The 14117-nt window shown below is 36.5% G+C and overlaps 2 protein-coding genes across 2 annotated transcripts in view; one reads left to right on the top strand and one right to left on the bottom strand.

Moving 5' to 3' along the window:
- arhgef25b (Rho guanine nucleotide exchange factor (GEF) 25b) overlaps positions 1 to 3612 on the bottom strand; it is a 39599-nt gene extending 35987 nt beyond the window's left edge. Inside the window, exon 1 of the mRNA XM_038275260.1 lies at positions 3468 to 3612. Coding sequence (XP_038131188.1) covers positions 3468 to 3486 — 19 coding nt within the window. The 5' untranslated portion in view covers positions 3487 to 3612. The remainder of the gene's footprint in view (positions 1 to 3467) is intronic.
- Positions 3613 to 6495: 2883 nt separating this feature from the next.
- ankrd33ab (ankyrin repeat domain 33Ab) lies at positions 6496 to 13304 on the top strand. Its single transcript, XM_038275211.1, has 5 exons — positions 6496 to 6701; positions 8136 to 8441; positions 8528 to 8657; positions 8784 to 8924; positions 10808 to 13304. Exons 2-5 carry the CDS (start codon positions 8187 to 8189, stop codon positions 11641 to 11643), a joined length of 1362 nt encoding a protein of 453 aa, XP_038131139.1. The 5' UTR covers positions 6496 to 6701; positions 8136 to 8186; the 3' UTR covers positions 11644 to 13304.
- Positions 13305 to 14117: the final 813 nt, after the last annotated feature.

The raw sequence follows: 14117 nt of genomic DNA on the forward strand, positions 1-14117 counted from the left end.
GTCTTGTCCCTGGTATGTAAATCACATAACATAAAAATGAAAACTATAGCTAACTGAAACTAATAAAAACAAATAAAAAAAATAGAAACTTAACTTAAACAGCTAACAAATACCAAAATGAATCAAAAGTAAAATATAAAATGAAACTGTATTTGGAGGGGACAGTGCAAACATACAAAAGCTTCTGGCCAGCCAGTTCCCTCTTCTACCATTCAGCGAGCTGAAAACGTGTATTATCCTTCCTCAGATGATGCACGCCGCCGCACCAAAACATAACCAGCTGCAGATGTACCAACACAACTGGAACACAGATGTAGCAAGTCTAGGCAAATATTAAAACAAGTTACACACAAAAAGGAATAATAACCATGTTGTAAAGCCAGCAGTCTGAATCCTACTGATTTTTACTAAAGCTTAGTCTGAATAAGAGTAACCTTATTTACCAGTCACAGAGCTAACATGAATAAAACTGAAACAACTCAAAAAAATACTCACACATTGCTCTGAATGAACAGCATCCTGCAAAACACTAGAATGAGTATTATTTCTGTTATATTAGAACCATCTCATATCCCAGGGTAAAAATTGATTAACATCAACATTTTTTTTGTGTATAATAAGCTAAACAATTTTGTCCAAATAAGACTTGGTGCGTGACAGGATTGTTTTGATTTGATGCAAATTTCCACGTCACGACACAACCTTCACTAGCTGTGTTTCTATTAAAAATGTACGCAACGCTATGGAAATACGTTTCACAATTTAAGTATTCCATAAAATATCAAATACAATAAAAGTTGCAGATGAATACGTTTGTTCACAAGATAACTCTTGAGAACAGCATGGCATAACGGATGTAAACATATCTTATGTTCTATAAGTCTGTTGTAGAAAGTGTGATCTCTTATTCCATCATCTGCTGGGGTAAAAGCATCAGAGCAAATTACTGAAAGAAGCGCAAAAAGCTCAGGTTTAGGAACTCCTGTAGAACCACTGGAGATTATTTCACAGAGAAGAATTCTTCATAAAGTGAAGAACATTTTGGACAACAGTAAGCCTCCACTTCAGAAGATTTTTAAACAACAACTCTGTCTTCAGTCAGAGGCTTCTCCAGATTAGGTGCAAGACAGACCACTAGAGAAAGATCCTTCTTGCCTACAGCTATCAACTACTACAGCACCTGTTTAAAAAAATTGTTACTGCAACATTTAATTTCCCTTTGTGATTAATAAATATTTTTTTAATTGAATTGAATTGAAATTAATTAAATTGAAATATGAGACATATCCATATTTCAGCCACGGTTCTAGCGGGCGCCATCATCTTCCAACAACTTCCGGTTTTCTTCTTCATCCCTTTTACCAGGCAGCAGGCCCAGTTGCAGATGATATGACTCATGCAAGAAAAAAATGTTTCCATTGCAGTTTGGCAAAATATAAGAATTTTGATATGACCTCCTCAAAACCACCCAAAACCACCTCTTTGAAGTCTTGAAACATTAATCGAAACTTTTTTTTTTTTTTATTAAAGTATTTCCATTTAGCTAATTTATTCTGCATAATTACAATTTGCCCTATTTGATGGTTATGGAAACACAGCTAGTATTCAACTATTCAGCTACAGTGCTTACACTAAGGAATGCCTGGACTAGTCAGCAACCAACAGAAATCTAGCTCTGCCACAGATCATATCGCACAAACAGATCATGCCTGGGTGGCGCGTCATAACGCTTACAACAGCAACTGTCACTGCTCAAGTAGAAAACCAAAATATTGTAACCACCGTTATAGATAACTCAGAGCAGACAGGACCGAAGCAGAAAACCAAAATTAAGCATTGATGATCTGAGCACAGCTGTTTAAACTCGCCAGAAACAGGAGATTAAAACACGTTTGTGCAAAAACAAAAAAAAAACCTAAACATGGAAGAAGTCTCTAAAGACCAAAGAAAAAGCTTATGCTTCTGTCTGCATATATAAACACATGGTTCTGTGTGCAAACCGACTGAAAATAACTGACAACAGCCACATGCAAACATCAGATTATCTTTCAACAAACTGTGCTGACATTATGATCCATATCTGTTTGGTACACAGAATTCTCCCCACTATGCAGGATTACTGCAGCTGCATGCCTATTAATGTGAGCAAACACAAGTTTTATAAGTCTGTAATTAATCATCAGTACTGTGTAATATGAGATTGTTGCCTCTGGTCACCCGGTGTTTTTAGGGCAGAGCCCTCATCAGCAAAAAAGACAGACATGAGCACAGCTCCCCTTCAAGGGGGTCCAGAAGGGTGCAGGCAGCAGAAATTAGTCAGTTGACTTCAAAAGTATGACAAATATGTTAATTGAACAGGGATATAATGACAAAACAATCAGCCTGTTTTAACAAGGATATCAGCTGAATACCTCAACATAACATGAAATCTTCTTAGCCTTTTTTTTCTTCGAATTATAACAATTATGCAGACTATAGAAAAACTATTCAAAACCCTTAAAATGTTCACTATTAACAATATCTATTTGTTTACATTATTTATATTTTATGTGATAGACCAAAAGCTTTTAATGTTAAATCAAGCTTTTATTTTTTCCCAATCTCTTGAAAGTATGTCATGCATTTACTTAGCCCACTGAACTTGGCTAACCCTGAATAAAATCCAGTGGAATCAATTCATATATAAACCACATAAACACAGCAGACAGCTTAAGATTCTTTAGCTGGACATATCACAGAGATGTGCTCCATTTATTGTCTGAAATGGAAAAACGATGTCCCAAAAACTACATCTAAAACTACAGCCAAATGACCCATTGTAACTTGAGGGTAGCTGCAAAGATCTATAGCTCAGGTGGGAGAATATGATGGGGGGGCAACAGTTAGTTGTTCTCTCCAACAAACTGTTCTTTATGCAGGAGTGTAAAGAGCAAAAAAATAAATAAAGTAACTAGCTAAGAAGTCCCAGTGTTCACTCTCCATGGGTCATGTATTTGACACAGTACATGTTTGGATGGAGGTGTTTAACTTAGCTGAAATCCAAGTTTAACATGTTTGTAGGAACTTTACCACTGCATACAACCCCAAATACAACAGAGTGACAAATGACGATGGCTGCATCATGTTGCGGCGAAGCTGCTAACAGCTGATGGAAAGATGGACAGGCCTACTCTAACTGCTGGGCAAAGATGTTTATCTTGTTAGATGATATTATCCTTCTGTTTGAATCGCATTTTTCTTAGCATAGGCAAAATAAAAGTTTTAGATAAAAAAAAAAAAAACACAGAGACTGGAATCAACTCACTTGATAATCAATTCACCTGTAAATTCAACAAAGAGTGGCTCCCCAATCCATGGATTCAATGACTTTGATATTTTCATTTGTAAACTAATATAATTTTCTTTCTGCATTTACAATTTTCTGTAACCTTTTGTTTAATCCCAATAAAATTTGCAAGGCCCTGTACCTTTCAGTTGTACCTGCATATCCTGCAGCCATATTGGACCTCCTTATAGTCCTCATCTGACGGCACACCCTGCTGGTCCCTCGAATTCTGTCCAAACAGCAAAAAATCAAGCAAGGAAGTCAGAAGGTTGAAAATAAGTTACAAAGATTGCAACATGGCATAAAGTACTAAAGGTGTAAGGCTTAAAAGAGAAGTGATTGTATGTCTTTATCACTTTTTCACCTCTCTTCACTGTTCTTCTTGCTTATTTGCCAAATAATGTTGTCTCTTATCTCATCTGTGGAATTTCTCTCAGGGGCAAAGATCAAATGAACCTAAAACTACACAACATATACACCTCAGGCTATTACAATTGATAGCATTTAAACATTGCATTTAGTTTTGTTTTCTTTTTTTTTCTTTTTTTGGAGATGGCTCAGATCTTAAAGTGTAAGAAAAAAAAGCAAGTTCTAATTTTCCTCCAATTTTGATAAATTCTTTTGAAAACTGTTTTGGATCTTTGTGTACCGTCAAAAATAAAACAAACAAATATCTATTTTCATTAAATCATAGTTTATTAGTTTACCTGTAAAATCTAATTCTGTATAAGTTAAAATACATTAGTTATTAGATGAGTAAAAAATTGAAACAGATTTAAAAAAAAAACAGTAACATGAAATAGTTGAATATACTTCTCAATAAATGCTTTTAAAGTGATCTAACAAAGAAACTGAAAACCTAAATGTTTGAGACTTTCTTACTTTCTGGTATATTTATAAAACATCTGCCTCATCCAGTGTTGTATTTGTCCAGGCCTACTAATAACGGAGAGCAGCTACAACATTAGTTTTACTTTTCCACCCGAAAAATGTGGTGCAGAAGACCGAAGACTTACTTTATCTATCAGGTCTCTCAGTCTTCCTTTGCGTTTTTGCCAAAATCTTCACTTTGATTTTTCATCTTGAGTCTGCTTCTTGCCAGTTAGTTGTTGTTGTCTTTCCATTAAAAAGATTTTTAGAAAAACTTCAGCATCATCAAACTTTAGATCTAGAAAATAGGTCAAAGAAAACAACTTGTTCTCTCTTGCAAATCTTTCTTTTTCCTTTGGTTCCAAAAGGACAAAAAGCCATGCACTCCTCTCTCCTTAGGCTGGTGGGGATGATTAGTAGTCAATCAAACCAGGCAGGTCTGGTCTCATCCCACAGATCCTTTGTTCGGTTTCCAGAAAAACAAACAGGGTTCAAACATGTAGTTCCTTGCTAAACTATTCACATCTCTGTATATTTTGCTTTCGTACTTTTAGTATGTTTTGTGGAAGTGATCAATACAGAGTTTAACTGTAAAGAGAAAGCATAGGAGGAGTGGTTTCTAATTTTCTTTTTTTTTATAAAATTTAAATTAATACTTTGTCAGTTTGGAGTAAGTCAGCATCATACATCTAGAGACTGGTTTAAATAGTTCAAGTTTTATTAGTTTGAATGGAAATTATCTGTAAAAATACATTTTTCAAGCCTTAACCCAGATTCTCAAGCAGATTTATGCCTGACTTTCTTAAACAACGCTTAAGCTTACCCAATAACTTACAAAAAAAATGAGAATAGCTTTTCAAGTTTACAAAAACTGTTTTTAATTATTTTATGTTTTTAGTTTAAGAACCATGAAAAAAATCAAATCCTCGTTTTGCAAAACATGGAATGAAAACCACTGTGATTAATGGAATGTTATTTATGGAGAATGTATTAAATTTGAAAATTAGTAAAAAAAAATAAATAAATAAATAAAAATAACAATAATATTACTGAACAAAAATTGGAAGTTACTTTGTGCTATTCATTTATTAAACACAATGGATATGTTGCAAGATCAAATTCAAACCTTATAAAGGTGATACTTTGTTTTTTACAGTTTATGGAAAAGTTATTAGAGCAGCCTTTTTTTGCAATGTCTGTTGTTTGTTTACAAATCTTGCAATATGCAAACTGCATTTTGTAGATAGAGGTAAATATTTATGGTTTATCTTTGATGGAGTTAATGACAAGCAGTTATTCTGTAAACAGTCTATGAACTCCACCCTGAGCTGTAGATTTCTCTACTTCTTTTTCTTTTATACTTATATGACTTCTGAAGTCAGTTGAATGCCACATTTTCCAGTTTGTCATAAAAGTTCGAAATCATTCCCTTTTTTCCATAAACAATTGTATAATATTTAAGTTGTTTTTTTCACATAAAACCAGTGTGCAAAACACTGAGATTTGTGGATAGATGAATGTGGAAAAGATTATGGGTTAAGAATACTTTACCAAGGTGCTGAACCATATGTGTTTAAGCTCTGGGGCTGTCCTCCAGTACTTGCGTCACAAAGCTGTTTCAGAATTAAATAGGCTAAAGCTTTTCACACTGTGCTCTTTCTGGATCTTTATGAATAACATGAAAAAATCCATCTGCACATAGTTGTGATCATACTGGAGGACCTAAAACGCTTGAGAGACCCAGCATCATTCTGGCAACGAGGCTCTGAACTTGAGACTAGAGTTGCTTCCCAGTGACTTTACTTCCTGGATCAGTTCAAAGCATGTTGGTGACACCTGATGGGATATTAGTGTCTTAGTAAATAATTAAATTTCACTTCATAAGCGGCCTACACTTATTTCATTATTATATTACATTTTGGTTGATTACCTGATTGCAGGATAAAAAATAAAATAAAAAGAATGCTTTATTTTAAATTTACTTTCAAAATAAATATGGGGAAATAAAGAGTTTATTAATTTTGTTTTAGAAAATAAATCAAGCCAACGTGTTGCTGTAAGGTTCTTTTATCTTTCCAGTAATTTAATTTCTAACTATATCATATATTTTGTCACTATTTTACAGGCCAATGAGAATTTAAATAAATCCAATAGATAAAGTAACAAAAATAGACAAATGCAAACAACAGGCAAGGAACTGAAGAGAGTTTATAGCTTGGAAGCAATAAGGGAAAGAACGGTGAAATTGGTTTGAGAGGTAAGTAATCCCCTCTACTGAAAGCTGTTTTAAAAGGGATGTACCGAGCACAGCAGATAAGTGAACAGTGTCTCCATGAGGACTGTGTGACAAAGTTCTCCTCCCAGTTTCCTATGACGGCTTGGGAATGGGTAACGTTGATCTAATGGCAAGAACTGGAGGAAACTCTGACAGCTGCTCGGGAAAGACACCAGGAGAAATCCGACAATATTTACAAGGAATAATAATGGTGTGGCCCTGTGTTTATTGGTGAGTTTACTAAATTTATCTTCACATTAATTTGCTATTTTAAAACAAGGCTCTGGTTGACAATGAAACAGGGTTTTTATTTCCTTTTAATAAGCTTTTGGAAACATGTAGGATTAAAACACAACTTAATCTTCAAATCATCTTTCAGCAGAGGTTTATTACAGAAATAAAACAAATATGAATTCCATTTGCTTATATTAAATTAAGGCAAATAACTTCTTCTATCATCACATTTGTTGTGCGTGATTTATAGACTTAGACAGACTTAGACTTACACTTACTTGTCTTTTATTTTATTTGTTTTGTACAGCATTCATGACATTGCCATTTCTTAAAGTGCTGCAGTGATCAAAATGTAAACACCGTGGGAGAAAAAAACGTGGTGCAAAATAACACATTTATATGAAAGTTCATAGGATTATATTTTGGTTTTGTGTCATCAGTGTGATGCAGAGTCAGCAACATGATTAAGAGTTTTTCTCAACAGTTCAGCTGTCTGATGGCGGTGAGGAGGAAGATGTAAAAAGGTAGTTGGTTTAATAATTTGATGGTTTCAGACATCAGTAACAGAGGTAGAAGATTAGAATGCTGGTTCCACACGTGAACGGCTTTTTTCTGCCATGAGTGTTTCCTCATTTAACCCTCCTGAGTTCTGCAGCGTATTTAACGCTGATCCACTTACCCCCCCAGTAAAGGCACACTGATCTGATGGTGTTACACCTGTGACACACAGCGACATAAGAATCATAATCCTTGACTCTTTTAGTTCTTTTCCAACCTGTCAAAAAGGGAACTCTTTGTCTTGCTTTCTTTTTTTTTTTCACCGATTCTCAGTTGGGTTTTGGTCTTGACAATGACTAGGCCTTTTAATTTAAAAGATTTCACTACAGCTCTTGCTGTTTGCTGAGTTGATTTACCGCTAGAAGGTAAAATATCTTCCGGTCTCAACTCTGTTGCAGTCGCTAGCATGTTTTTCCAGGATTATCCCATATCTCTCAATCCGATCAACTCTTACCACCTTCCCTTTATTCTTTGAAAAATGAAACACAGCATAATATTGCCACCTCTATGCATTATAGTGGGAATGTTGTGCTCAGAGCGATGTGTGGTGTTAACTTTTTACATTTGGGGCAAAATACTTTGGTGTCATCAAAGCAAACCACTTTCCACCGCATCCGCTTCATTCATGAGTTTCCTTCCAAAAATTATTTCTGGTTTCCTTTTTCTATTAAGGACAGATTTATGGAATTGCTGTCTGAATCTCACTTCCAAAATCCCTCCAGCTTAGACCTCTGCATGCCTGCTGAGTTTCTGGTCTTCCTGATGCTGTTTGTTCACTAATGTTCTGGTACCAGGCACCAGGTCTTGCAGCTCTCAACATCTTTGACATGTTTTTTTTTTGTTTTTTTTTACTTCTCTGTCTAATCTTAATAGATGTGACCAAACAAGTTGGACTGAGTCCCATTCCAGTGGTTCTGTTGGAGGATGGCCACTGCAGCAGAGGACCCCCATCTGGGCTCAGGTCCAGATGATGACGACACATCAGGACAGGACTCGGAATCTGACAGTATCCTCTCTGATGACTCTGTGCTCCCTGACTACACGAAGGAGGAAGAAACCAGCAGTACAGCCAACACGGTGTATGAGGCATGTGCCCGCAATGACTCTGCCGCTCTAAAGAGAGTTCTGGAGAGAGGGGTGACAAAAGAGGAGGTGATGGAGCAGGACATCAATGGATGGGTGAGAAAGGGGTTTATCATGGGAGTTATTCTTTAGCTTTTAAGACTTTGTAGGTAATGATGCATATCTCTGATTTCTACCAACAGAATGGCCTGATGGTGGCTTGCTGTAAGGGTTTTCTTGATATTGTGCACAAGCTCCATGACTGTCCCTTTATAGACGTAAACCTCCAGGACAATGAAGGCAACACTGCACTAATGATTGCATCTCAGGGAGGTGAGTGAAACGAAATGCAAGACCTATACTCAATGAATGATGTCAAGTTAATGTGTTGTGGACATATTTATTAAGCCGGGAATGAAGGTGATCATTTGGTCTCTGAGATTGTTCTTTCTCCTGCAGGTCATGTATTAACGGTGATGTATCTCCTGAACTACTACCCTGGTGTAGACACAGAGATGAGGGACTGCAGAGGGTTCACAGCCCTCATCAAAGCTGCTATGACTGGCCGCTGTGACGTCGTAGCTGCTCTTGTTATGGCTGGTATGTGAGAGAAAAAGGAAGGCGTAGTTTTTCTTCTTCAGGGATGAGCTGTTTAATGTATTGCAATGCGCCAATGATTTTGTGTCATCCTAAATCATTTTGTTTTGCTTCCAGTAGATGAGCATTTCTCATAATCTAAAACCCATCCTCAGCACCACTTCTTGAAGCTCTCTCAAAGTCTTTAAATGGCGTTTTTTAAAGTTTTTTCATCAACCCTCATTGCTTTGTTTCTTTCCGCAGTCACTTTTTCAGTTATCAGAGGATAGTTTTTATATGAGAAGGCAATGTTTACCTGCTGTAAACTGTTTTTTATGCCAAAAGGTTCTTCTTCCACTAATCAACAGATGCACTTTTTTATTTCTTTATGATCATAACTCAAAAAGACTCAGAAAAGTCAAGAGAAATATTGAAATAATAGATCAAATAACATCGTGGACGGCATTAGAAGGATAATTTAGATGGTCTTAAACTCTGCTATATAGCAGGAGAATGGATCGGTTTTCTGTGCGGTGTAGGAACTGATTAAAAAACAATCAAAGATCTTTCAGAAAGCACTTAGCATCCTATTTGAGCCAATGGTATTAATTCGTCAGCAGCAGACACAGCATGGCTGATGACAGCAACAGACCCCTGTTTTCTTCAGGGCGCATTTAAAGCTGCCTGCCCCCGATTTAATGACTCAGTGACGTGTTGTTGCTTTAAGGGATCACTCTGAGAGTATTTTCACATGTCTACAGTAATCTCTTGACCTGGCAGTCCTCCTGAGCAGTAGATTAGTCACTTGCCTATTTTTAGCTAATGTGTTTTTGAAACTCACTGTTGTGTCTAACTGGAAACTACATTTCATATGGAAGGCTGGTTATGCTAAGTGAAATGAATCTATGCAATACTTGATGGTGAAATCACATCCTGAAGCCTTAAGTACTCTTGCTAAGCCTTAATCCTTTATAGGACAGTTTGTGGAAGGTCTAAAAAAGTAAAAAATTCAAATCAGGAGTTTTAATGGAGGACAGAACAAGACCTTATTAGTTTTCTGACATTCAATCATCGATTTTCTGTCACTTTATCCTAGCTGGGGTCACGACGGGTAGAGCTGTCAATGGGCGAGAGGCGGGGTACACGTTGGACAGGTCGCCAGTCTATCGCAGGGCAACACAAAGACAAACAGGACAAACAACTTTTCATACACAGTCACGCCTATATAGAATTTAGAGAATATATATCTATATATCTCGATCTATCTATCTATCTATCTATCTATCTATATATATATATATATATATATATATATATATATATATATATATATATATATATATATATATATATATATATATATATATATATATATATATCTCGATACACACTACATACAAAGTATGGATGGGCGCCCACTCATCAGTTCTTTAGATTTTGTCCTGGCCCCAGCCAAGGCTGTCAGCTGAATCTCTGTGTTGCCCTGCAAAGGAAAAATTATGCAACTGTTTTTTGGCATCTACTTAACACAATGTTTTTAGGTCCTACCATGCTAACAACAAAAAGTTGTGTTAAAATTACTAAATATGATTGAGTAAATCCCAAAAGGGGTTCCATGATTTCATTTTTATAAAAGTTTGGAAAGCCAGTAGCCAATAATAACCATGTTATTACACAGAAAACATAGTACAGTGGGATAAAGTTTGTCTTTGTAATGTGATAAGATGTGAAAAAGAAGTATAAACCTTTGACTTTGAATTGCTCTGTGAATAAATAGAATCACATTCTAACCTAAAAGTGTTTTTGGACTCCTAGCCAAAAAAAGGTAAATGAACCTTGGCAAGAAAAGTGTCCTCCACATTTTGATAAAGTTTTTACTCCTCCCCTTGTCTTTTTTTTTCTTCCAGGGGCAGATATAAATGCAGTAGACTCTTTCCGGGGAAAGTGTCCTCGGGACTGGGCTCTGAAAACAGGTCGCTATGAGACCTTTCATCGTCTTCGTCGCCTCACGATGCGCCCAAAAGCTGAGCAGTTCTGTGACAGCTACGTCCCAGAATGGCCCGAGCTCAAAGAGAGGGTGGCCAAAGCAACATCAGAGAAGAGTTCAGCAGGAAAGATCACACTACGGATCAAAAACACATTTGGATTCAGGTTTCCGCGTGACCCCCAGGACAACGGGGTCATGGATCACATGGTGCGCATGACCACCAGCTTCCGCTCTCCTCTCATTGCAACGGCCTGCCATCCACTGTGCCCCACAAGCCCACCAGAGGTGGGGAAGAGACGGCTCGCAGTGCCAGAGCTAGTACAGAAACATCCACAGAGGGAGCTGGAAGAGAGCTCAGTGTGCCATAGCAACGGCTCAGTCTCTCACATCATGCCCTCAATCCACTCTGCAGAGACAGTGGCTTCGATGTGCTGCCCTGACACCGAGCGGAGAGGCAGCATCCTCTCTGTGGCCTCCAACAAGGTGGTCACAGCATTCATTCCTCGAAGCATGGCGAGGCGGAACAGCGTCTTCCCCTCTGGGTGTATTCCTCAGATCAGTGTGAACAGGCCTTCAGACCAAACACCGAAGAAAGAAAAGAAAAAGAAGAAGAAAGACAAGGGCTACCTGGAGCCACCTAAGTGGAAATACAAGGAGCAGAAGGAAGAGAGAAAGAAAGAGAAGAAAAATGCAGAGAAAGAAAAGGAAGAAAAAGCAAATAAAAAGGAAAAAGGCAGCAGAAAGACAAAGAATTAATAATCCTACTTTCAGGAACATTTTCCTCAAAACTTCTAATTGTTTAATCAACATGTTTCAACAACAAAGCTCCTAAGTGTGTGCCTTGGAGTTTGTAGCCATTCAGGTTCATGCCTGTCCTACCCATAGAACAGCTTGTCTCTAAACACTGAGGTCCAGGAAGCTTTCCGTGTAGGTGTTAAAAATCTTTTGGCAAGGTTTTACAGTAACTTATAAAAATTCACTAACATACATTATATGCATGAAGCTGTTCACTATTGTTTATAAAAAAAAAATACTATTTTTTTGTGAGTATTTTGTAAATAATCAAGCAATAACTAACCTTTTATGATATAGACAAAAACAGTTTAGACACATAAGACTCATAATCACCCATTTTCTATCAGGTTCAGTGCCTATCTCATCACAAAATCATTAAAACAAAGAACCCACTATGTAATATATACAGTATCTGGCACCAATCCAGCACTAACATGGTGGTATAAGTATCAGTGAGTACCGACAAATAGGGCACTGATACCATTTTGAGAGCCAAAAGTTTATTCAAGTACTGTCACCCATTCAAGGTAGTCAATAAAAAGTTCTACTGGATTCACTTTGTTTTAGTCTTTTTCCTGTTTCACAAAGGTAGGCAGCAGCTTGACAAAGCCATGATGGCAATTATTTTACATCCAAGTAGTATGCAGTTCTTCATATATACACACACACACACATCAATTTCAAACAGATGGTCTCAGTATGGTATCTGTGACAGCCAATACTCCACAGCCAGGTATCGGGGCCAAAAAATGTAATCGGCGCAAAACGAATAAATATCAGTATTTTTTAATACATGGTTTTAATATCAGAGTTGGATCAGTGCAAATTATTATTATTTTTTTTTGCTGTATAATACATGTAAGGACTTCCTTCCTTTTTCGGTACAGTGCTGTGCAAAAGTATACATGCATCCATTTTTTTGTTAAAACTACAAACCTAAAAAAAAAATAATATTTCATACTTTATCTATAGCAGGATGCAGTTTGAGATTGCAGAAAACTACCTCCATACATAAGCAACACAGATACAACATAACATCTTGCAGGATCAGTCAAAAAGGATTAGAGTTTTGTATTTAGCTTCCTTTAATTTGATATCCTTAAATAAAATCCTGTGCAGCAAATTGTCTTTAGAAGCCATGACTTTTTAAAAAGTCATTATGTTGTAAAGGTACTAACTCTATAAATGCAGCTGGTTCACAATGACCTCAGAAGTTTGTTTAAGAACAACAGTAAGTAAAAAGAAGCTTTAAAATCATGGCCACAGCAAACAGTTTAGGGAGAAGTTTGTGGAGATGTTGAAAGGAGAGTTATAACTATGTGACAATAAACCAACCAAGTGCATCTTCCTGATCACACCATCCATAGAGTGAAAGATGGTGGCTGCAGAATCTTGCTAGGGAAATGCTTGCCTTTGGCAGGGAAACAGAATATGGTCAGAGTTGATAGATAAACATACAAACAGAGCCATGCTGGGATGATTAAAGAATATGCATGCAAAATATTATCTCATGTGTAAAGCCCAAAAAAAATGTACCTTTAGAGAGAAGGTTGGTTATGAAGCATTGTCAGGAATAAAGCCAGTCTAAAAAAAAAGCACTTTTCAGATCTGTGTTCCTCAAACAGACAAACAAACAAAAAATATATTTCTTTTGTGTAGCATTTGCTACTTTGCGATTCTATCACATAAAACCACGGTAAGTAGCGTGATTTAAAGTTATAACATGACAAAATGTAGAAAAGTTTAAAAAAATCTGCAATTACTCTTGATGGTAGATTTATCCAAACAGCTGCCGATTTATTAATTTGCAGCCTGCGTGAATGTGAGGGGATGATACTGAGGGTACAGATTAATCTAATGCAGTTTTCTGATATTGCCAACAACTGGTCTTCAAGACTTAAACTGTTATTACATATTTAAGTGCATGCATCCAACTTGCTTAGAGTGTAAAGTAGAATTGCAAAAGTTGGTATTATATGCATTAGTATCTTAAGCTCTACGTTGTTGCCTATATATTGCATATATGTCTAGAATTCATAGATGATTGTGTACCAGGAAATAAAAGACTCTTGAACCAATGGTTTATATGACTGCAAGTAACAAACATCTTATTGAGAATTTACCACTTTCTTGATTAACAGAATTTTATAAATATCAATTTTAAAAGTTATGAATCATGATATCAAGAATAATATATTAAATGTTTATAAACTTCTAAACACAGTGATGCAGATAGGTGATGATTGTGCTCGGTTTTCTGACATAGGACTTAGGCAGCCTAATGTCATTTGGTCATTACTTCTACTCTATATCAACATTTTCTGCAGCCAAATGTGACTAAAGGCAGACTACAGAGTTTTCTGGATAGATAGAGAAATGTGTGGTTTCCTGCATTGTCATGTATTTGGTTTACAAGTGTGTTTCCTGTGGAGGTG

Source organism: Cyprinodon tularosa, unplaced genomic scaffold (genome assembly GCF_016077235.1).
Source record: "Cyprinodon tularosa strain WSP-4 unplaced genomic scaffold, ASM1607723v1 ctg95, whole genome shotgun sequence".
Classification (NCBI taxonomy): domain Eukaryota; kingdom Metazoa; phylum Chordata; class Actinopteri; order Cyprinodontiformes; family Cyprinodontidae; genus Cyprinodon; species Cyprinodon tularosa.

Bases quoted from the DNA above. Each gene is read 5' to 3' on its own strand.
- ankrd33ab (XM_038275211.1), top strand. From the start codon at position 8,187: ATGGCCACTGCAGCAGAGGACCCCCATCTGGGCTCAGGTCCAGATGAT. The intron at 8,442-8,527 runs GTGAGAAAGGGG...TTCTACCAACAG, and splicing joins AGCAGGACATCAATGGATGG to AATGGCCTGATGGTGGCTTG. The intron at 8,658-8,783 runs GTGAGTGAAACG...TTTCTCCTGCAG, and splicing joins AATGATTGCATCTCAGGGAG to GTCATGTATTAACGGTGATG.